The sequence below is a fragment of the Sander lucioperca genome, chromosome 3, assembly GCF_008315115.2.
Source record: "Sander lucioperca isolate FBNREF2018 chromosome 3, SLUC_FBN_1.2, whole genome shotgun sequence".
Lineage (NCBI taxonomy): Eukaryota > Metazoa > Chordata > Actinopteri > Perciformes > Percidae > Sander > Sander lucioperca.
Window position 1 is genome coordinate 3,245,027 of NC_050175.1, and position 9,195 is coordinate 3,254,221.

Consider the following 9,195-nt stretch of genomic DNA (forward strand, 5'->3'; position numbering starts at 1 on the left):
CTCAAGCACTGAGACATTCAAATACAATAGGACATTAGAACCTGAACCCGGGAAAATAAAATGTCCACATTCAGGGTGTAAACCCCTGATCTGACATGCAAAATGTGTTACGTATATATGTTCTATATGTTGTATGTATTGTTCATCAGCTATGTGTGATATGTGCCATGTTGCAGGGGTGTAAACTAAGTAACTAACTACATTTACAAGTACTTAAGTATAATTTTGAGGTACTTTCCTTGAGTATTTTCATTTTATGTAGCTATATTTTTTACTCTACATTTATTTAATAAATTGAGTTACTAGTTACTTTACAGATTCTAATTATTAATACAAAATATTACCAACAAATAGGATATATTATTATAAAGCAATTTGAATTTACCAGCTTTTACCAGCTCCAACAATACAAATTATACGTGCATTACTCTATCAAATTATAGATTATAATCCAATAATATTAAATACATTATTCTATACATTATAATTATTATTTACTTCTGTTACTTTAAGTATATTTTATTCAAAACTTTTGAGTAACATTTTGAATGCTGAACTGTCACTTGTAACATAGTATTTCTACTCTGGGGTATTACTACTTTTACTTCTTCCAGCACTGATTATGTGTGATTCTACTTCTTCCAGCACTGATTATGTGTGATTCTGATCTAGAGATCTAGCCTCCCAATTTTGCTCTAAGTGCACCAGATTGATGTGTTTAACTTTAAAATGTACATTTTCTTCTGGGGGACCATTCCCCTAGGGTCGGAGGTCCACCCCCACAGTCTTACAAAAACCTGTGGGAAACACTGTTAAATACAGTATATATAAGGACTGTCAATCGATTAAAAAATGAAATCAAGTTAATCAAAATCATGACCTGTGATTAATCACGATTAATCGCAAATTTAAAATATTAGGATTTACTTGTAAAACGTGCAGTGTTAAAATAAATACATTATGGCTGTCAATTGTATTATTTTGATAGTTAACTCGCAATTAACCGCACATTTATCTGTTCTAAATGTACTTAAAAAAATAATAATTTAAGTGTATAAAGCTCCAGTGGTGTTTGAGACTGGACGTACTCTGGTGCTACTCAGTTCACATGGCCAGTACATGCAGATAACTTTAGTCGAGAACCATCTGGAAGGGCTTTGGAAGTCAACCTGCCATTCAAAAGACCCTTTTCTTTCTGAGAATGTACTGTCCATGTGAATTGAGTTGCCATAGGAGTACGTCCAGTCTCAAACACCACTGGAGCATTAACAACTTGAAAGATATATATTTTATTTAAGTACATTTAAAACAGATAAATGTGCAATTAATTTGCGGTTAATTGTGAGTTAACGTGGAAATCACGATTAATCGAGATTAAATATTTCAATCAATTGACAGCTATAATTCATTTATTTTATATTACGTAAATCCTAGTATTTTAAATTTGCAATTAATCGTGATTAATCACAGCCGATGACTGTGATTAACTTGATTTTATTTTTTAATCGATTGACAGCCCTTATATAGATATATATATAGATATATATAATATATATCTATATATATATTCCCTCTAGGAATTTGCGATGTTGCAATCGCAACAATTCACGCAAAGTGACTCGCAATTTTGACCAATCACCGCAACTTTACCGCAAATTTGACCAATGACCTGAGTTTTCCGCGACTTCAACCAATCACAGCAGTCCCTGGTGATTTTTCACTCTAAAGACGCTGAAAGCTGCTGCTGTTTCAATCCCCCACGCGACTGACGCACGCACAAACACACACGTTGGATGCAGGAAAAACCCGAAGACGAGACGTACACGATGACCTAAATTGAGGACAGCTACGCTCGTGCAATGATAAGTTAAAGTCCAATTAGTACTTTATCAAACCATATGAATGTGTCCCAGTCCAGGCCAGGAAATTAACTAACAATGTAAAGATCAACAAGTCACTGACAGATATGTTCAAATTTAATTAATTAATTAATTCAATATTATTTTTTTGTCTTAAATCCACCAGCCATTTTAATATTATACCAACATTTGCAGCATCCTGAGCCTTTTTGGTAAGGTTACTAGGAAAACTCAGCCCAGAGTAGTTTATTCTCCCCAAAACAAGTTTCCTTTATTTTTAAAGAAGTATATCCAAAAAAATATATATACACAAATATATATACACATATATATATATATATATATATATATATATATATATATATATATATGTGTATATCCATTAAATATACGCCATCCTATTTATCCGCCATTTATTAATTTATTTTCACTTCACTCGGCTTTGCGTCGTGCCTAACAGGCTACTATTTTGCCGTACTTTCTCGTAACACATCCTGCTGCTGCAGGAATAGCAACGCCGATTTCGGTGCCTCATTCTGGTGCCACTGATATGTCTGCACTTCTCTCTGATGCTCTGAAACGGACGTTACAGGCAACACAAACATTGCTGCACGTGATGCTAGTTAACACTACACTCAACAGCAGCTAACGTTAGCCTACCGCTAGCTAGTAGCTGGATTAAACACGGTTACAATGCTGACAGCTAACGCTAAACGGTGTAAAGTGTGTCTGTATTTTACTGTAGAGGATTCAACACCGGGATGTAACAATCTGCAGCTGCCGTTGTCGGAAAAACACAGACGGTGTGTTCAATGAAACTGGTAATTTACAGCCTCGTGGTGCGTTCAAAGTTGTTAAATTCAAACGTGTGACTAGATTAAATATATAATAAACAAATACAAATCTTAAAAAAATCAAGTTCATAAAGTCTCTTTCTTTGCATCCATTTGATTCCCAATCAAGATACACTGGTAAGAATGGCTTTCCATTGTTAATATGTACTTAAAAACTGTTCTGAAATGCAAAATAATAGAATTTTAATCATGTGATAAAACATGCGATTAATCACAATTAACTATAGAAATTCAACGATTAATCGCGATTAAGAAAATGTAATCGTTTGACAGCCCTAGTGTGTGTGTGTGTGTATGTATGTATGTATGTATGTATGTATGTATGTATGTATGTATGTATGTATGTATATATATATATATATATATATATATATATATATATAAAGTGTATGTATATTTAAGCACAAATGGAGAGCAAAGTTCACTGTACAGTAGGTGTACCCTTTATTTTCCCCAGGTTTTCAGTGGTACAGAGAGAGCAACACCAAGTTTACAAATTAAATAAAACCGTATTCTTGCTCAGATATTCTGCGACAACAACAGTGACCAAGCGTGAGTCTTTTAGCTCATAGCTTTAGCGGCAGACTGTTGTACGTCTGCAGTGTTGGAGTCCTCAAAGTGAAATACAGTCACACTTTTACACCGTTTAGCTATCAGCATTTTAACCCAGCTACTAGCTAACGGTAGGCTAACATCTACGTTCCCTGCTGCCAAGTGTAACGTTAGTGTTAACTAGCTTAACATGCAGCAATTTTTCTGTTGCCTTTAACATCGGTTTCGGAGCACCAGAGAGCAGCACAGGCATTCAAGTGGCACCGAAATCTGCGTAGCTATTCTGTCCGGTAGATACTGGTCGTTTAGGCATCTGTGCCATATTAGCACCGGGTTTTAACATGCGCCGTTCACGTGAACAGAACATTGTGTTGCCTGTAACTTTTCATCCGTACGGATCAACTATGGTCCGTTAAACCACTAATGGCGGAGGGGATTCCTCTGAGGGAAATGAACAACAGCGTGTTGAAGCGCTAATGCCACAGCACCTGTCTTTAGCCTGAGCATAGCTCTCTGAAACACTGATCTCAGGACTGCAGGATAAACTGTGATGGGAGTCCTGGGGCACGTTCAATCTCAAAACAGCAAACGCCATGTTTCCTCGAAACGGTGTGCAACGGCTTTGCGATATGTTTTCTCTCGTTTGGTGGGTGTGTCTATCGTTTATTGGCTATGTCACAGGTGATAGCCAATCAGCAGAGATGTGTCTTTAAAACCATGGTAATGAAAAGGCAGAGCACTTGCGCACACAACAGGGTGTTCAAGGTACCCCCATTTCAATATTTCTTTTTTTTTTTTAAACGTGTTGCTACGTTTTGTCGGGGCTGAACGTGGCCCAGCTGTCTGTCAACAGGAAGTCACAATGGCATTATTCAAGCAAATAAAGGCTGAACACTGAATCCACGTTTTCAAATAAAATACAAATCTTTATTAAGCAGACGTGAACACAACATTTGTTCTGGGCTGGTTAGATGGACTATAAGTTAATATGATAAGCAGGTGTGTTTAGGTCATGTTCACGTGATATTCTGAGGAGGAGAACCAGAGAGGATGGACTCTGCCTGGTGTTCACTAGGGCTGGGTATCCTTCAAAACATTTTGGTACCAGTACCAATACTGTGACTTTTACACCGCTTCCTGAACAATACTTTTTTTCCAATACCAATTTAATAAAACAAAAAGAAATGGCAACATTACAGCACAAATCTCATGTTCCAGCTCCGACTACGTGAGCCGTCTCTGTGTAACGTAGAGTTTTTCCTGCGTGTCTCCACGATGTCTAATGTTAGACAGCCAATCACATACATTATTAGATCTTGGTAGAAGCATGCTGCGTGCTGATTGGCTCACTGACTCTGATGAGATTTACTCCTTAGGTATTGAAATTAGGTATTGAATGAAGAGGCATTTTTCCATACCCAATACTTTAGAGGCAATTTGGTCGTTGCCTAAAAAGTATTGAATTCGTTACCCAGCCCGAGTGTTCACCTATTCATTCCAAATGCTTTGCTGTCCTTGTGTTAAAGAGATTACCTTCCATGAACTCCAGCAGGTAGAGAGGACTGTTAGAGAGGCATGTGGCACTGAGACAAAGTTTCCCGCTGCAGCTGGCAGCAGCACTGACACGTGAACACTGTAACACCTGCTGTTTATCACTTTCTCTATCCAACAACCACCGTGTTGTCATCTGGAAACTCGTAGTAGGGAACCTCCAGGTTGAGGGGAGCGGGGCCTTTCCTGATGCGGCCCGAGGCGTCGTAGTGCGAGCCATGGCACGGGCAGTAGTAGCCTCCAAAGTCGCCGGCGTTGGCAATGGGCACACAGCCCAGATGTGTGCACACGCCCAGCACAATGACCCAGCTGGGGTTCTGCACGCGCTCCGTGTCGTGCTGCGGGTCCCGCAGCTCCGCCAGGTTGACGCCTGCTTCCGTGGCGATCTCCTTCTCTGTGCGGTGGCGCACGAACAGCGGCTTGCCTCTCCATTTGAAGGTCATGTTCTTGCCTTCGGGGATGTCGCTCAGCTTGATCTCGATCTTGGACAGGGCCAGGACGTCCGCCGACGCGCTCATGGAAGACACAAACTGAGAGACCACCGTCTTGGCGGTGTAGACACCCACCACGGTGGTGGCGCCCGTCACCAGGTAGGAGAAGGTCCTCCTCGCCTCGCTGCTGTCCTGGGACGACTTGCTGGGGTCCAGCACCTCGGGGCGCCTGTAGTCAGAGAAGTCCGGCACCTGCACGTCTGTGTGGGCATAACGCACCGCTGCACAGCCTGCACACACAAACACTGTCATTACAATATGTCCATATACCCATTACAATAATACTTACTTAATACTTAATTAATAATCTAAGGGAATATTTTCTAGTTTCTTCTCTCTTCTGTGACAGTAAACTGAATATCTTTGAGTTGTGGACAAAACAAGACATTTGAGGACGTCATCTTGGGCTTTGGGAAACACTGATGCACATTTTACAATTTTCTGACATTTTAGAGACCAAACAACTAATCCATTCATCCAGAAAATACTCAAACTATTGTATCATTGAAACTAGTGCTGGGCGGAATACCAGTTTAAACCATATACTGGTATTCATTTCCCAAATGCTATGAATATTTCATTTAGCGTTACACCGGCATTGCCGAGGCGAACGCTACAGCTAGGCCGAGGTAAACAGAGAGTGAATTAAGAACGGGATCCTGAGAAATTGTCTCCGGTCAGAATGACCAGTGGAAATAATTCCCTCTGCACAATTTGAATTTTGTTAAAATAGGCTACAGTGATTTTCATATATTTTGTTCTATTAAAACAATGAACAATAACTTTTTTTTATTAAAAAAAATTACTGTAGACTGTAACGTATGCGATAAGAAAAAAACATGTTGCGTTCTCCCTCTGTTTTAAAACAGTAGTAGACTACAGTAGATTTACAGCCAACGGCAACAAGCAAGCGGGAAAGTCAAAGCCCAGAACAGGGAAATACTGCGAATTACATTATAAAACCAAGCAGCGGCAGGTCTAAAGTAAATTAAGCCGAGACATTGCCAGCGAGGACGAGTCTGCACCAGCTACAGCCCCTCTTGTTAATGCCACAAACGCACATCCAAATGCCATCCCTATGATGACAACCCTCCGCGGTTACAGAGGCTCGCCTTTCTCAACAGTCTGCGAGGTTCTAATTGGGATTACGGTGAAATCTATCCAGAGTGGGTCAAACTGGCCAAGGTAGCCTGCGTAAAACCCGTCTCCAGTGTGCAAATGGAAAATAGGCCTATATTAATTCAGATCGAAACAATGTTATGTGCATTGACTTAATTATTTTGGCCTCTCTGCCTGTAGCAGCCTACATTTCAATAAGAAAAATTAAAAAAATATCTACATCCTTGATATTATTCTTTATATAGCATGCCTATCAATTATTTTTATCGCAATAAACAGGGAAAATAGTTGACAGGAACTTTTCCCACTTGACTGGTAATCAACCTTACAGGTCACAGGTCACATTTTTTCTAGCGGAAATACTGACGGGACCCCTGTTTACGCCATACCCTTCTCACTCATAGTAGTAACTTTAAAACACTACAATAACACACAACTACATCTTTAACAGGATAAAACACAATGACACACAACAATTTGTGACATAAAATACATTTGAGAATAACGTGTGCCCAAGAGGATCCATCTGCTGATACCAGTTTTGGTTTTTTTAAAAGCCGGTCGTGCTAACCTCACTCAGTCGCAGTAACGTTAAGACCTGTCATGTTATGAACGCAATAACAATCTACCTACGGTCCCGCTACAGACCGTTGAGAAAGACGGGTTTGTACAGCTAAGATTAAAACACTAGATTTAAGATGCCTTGCCTCGCCAAAATGCTTCTGCCAAATTACTATTCAAACACCAAATCAAGCTGACAGCGGAGCCACGTTCAGTCGCCCACTCTTCTATAACAAGATAACGTTACCTGTGATCAAGGTAGTGTTAATACAGCAATCTTAAAGGAAGCAGGGTTCAAGTTGTTGGTATGTGGATTTATTTAATTTAAATGTATTAGACTATTTTGCACAATAAAAATAGATTGTAGATTCCATTTCATGTATTCAGACAGCTGATCCGCAGCCCAGAGTCACAACTAAACATGCTTTAAATCAAGGCTCAAGACTTTTCAGTTTGATGCCATTTCTTACACTGAAAATTGTATTCTTGTATTTCATACATGTCTTATTCTATTTTAGCTGTTTTTAAAATGTGTAATTGTTTTAATTGCTCTTCATTATTTTATATAAAGCCCTGTGAATAGCCTTGTTGCTGAAGTGTGCTAACGTTATAGAAACAAAGCTGCCTTGACGTTACCTGGCCTGGCCAACAGCTAACGTTAGCGCCCAGTGTAATGTGCTCTGGTTACAGCCATGACCACAGTGTTAGGTAAAACACTGGACTGGTGAAATCATTATCCGCCTTTATCATTGCACTTACACAGTAACGTTAACGTGACCGATTACAAAACCAGTCATATGGGTGACATGGGGACACCGGCTAATGTGTCTTTAAAACGGCAAACGTCACCGGAACTGGATAAAGTCGATACGGGCAGACTGTCCAGGTTCCATAGTGCATGTTCTGACCCACGAATATGCCCACATTCCCAAACACACGGAATAAGAGCAATGTAATACGTTAACGTTACATACTTAAAGTTGACCTTAATTGTAGGCCGCTCTTTACCCACCTGGGCTAACATGATGCTAGCTAACAACCTGGAAGAGCCTGCTGCTAACGTTAGCTAGCTAAGCTAACTAAGTTACGGCCAACTCACTGGCTGGCAATTAACAGTGATGAATGGCATTGGTCATCACTTTGCAGCACACACAAAGCGCATGGCATTTGACGTTAACTTTCAATGCACACGGTAAAACACAAAGTTGAATTAGCCAGCTAAGGCTAGCAGTCAATGACAGACTTACCATTGATGCTAACTGTCACAGCAGGCCCCGTCTTTGGGCTTTGACCGCTGAGCGATTCGCGGCACAGGAACTGTTTTTTCGGGTTCAACAAAATCTTCTCTCCTTTTACAACAACCCCGGGTACCAGTGCTTTCAGGGGACCAGCGACAGCAACAGCTGTAGCCTGCATGTAAGGGGAAAAAGCCCCTGACCGGGCAGCGAGAGACATCATATTTGCGGCGAACTGCTGCAACGACCTTAGCTTGACTGGGAAGGCAACGACTTGACGTCACGTAACCAAAGATCCTCCGGCTTTTCTTCTTCTTCTTTTGGTTTTATGGCGGGTTGCAACCATTACTTATACGGTACATACCGCCACCTACTGTACCGAAGTATGTAGAATGAGATATTGTGCCTGGACTACTTTACATCATTAGCGTATAAAGAACTACTTAATTTATTAATCAAAACCAAACAAACATAACTCACTAAATTCTATGATATAATCCTACCTCCTTCAGATATTCCACAACCTCTTTCTGTGTGTCCTGTTGTTCCCAGATTGCACACAAGGTTCCATTCTCTTCCTGCCTCACCAATCTTTTGAGCTAATCTTATCCTCTCTTCCTCATAGTCAACTTTCCACAGTGCACGCGTTCTACATTCTCCGTAATTTTACATCCAGAGCATTCATCTGATAAACTTTTCCCTAGCAAAAACATTTTATTTAATCCTGTGTGGTCGAACCTTAGTCTAGTTAAAGCTGTCTCCTCCCTTCTGTTTCCTCTAAACACACCCTGTATAATAATGGTTTTATGCACACACTAACATATTTTCTTCCACTGTTATCCCTTTCCCATCTGTCCCTTTCTTCTTTATTTCTTTCTTTCTTGCTCTTTCATTCCCTTTTATGCCTACATGACCGGGTACCCAGCCTAATCCTACTTCCACCCCTAACCTATGTCATCTAAATCAACTTTGC

The 9,195-nt window shown here is 40.1% G+C and overlaps 1 protein-coding gene across 1 annotated transcript; it reads right to left on the minus strand.

The window, feature by feature from the left end:
• Positions 1-4,164: 4,164 nt before the first annotated feature.
• On the minus strand, positions 4,165-8,514 carry LOC116041108 (cytochrome b-c1 complex subunit Rieske, mitochondrial). The gene is made up of 2 exons (XM_031286965.2): positions 8,235-8,514; positions 4,165-5,537 (listed from the first exon to the last, which is right to left on the minus strand). The coding sequence occupies exons 1-2, from the start codon at positions 8,443-8,445 to the stop codon at positions 4,927-4,929; spliced, it is 822 nt and encodes a 273-aa protein (XP_031142825.1). The 5' UTR covers positions 8,446-8,514; the 3' UTR covers positions 4,165-4,926.
• Positions 8,515-9,195: the final 681 nt, after the last annotated feature.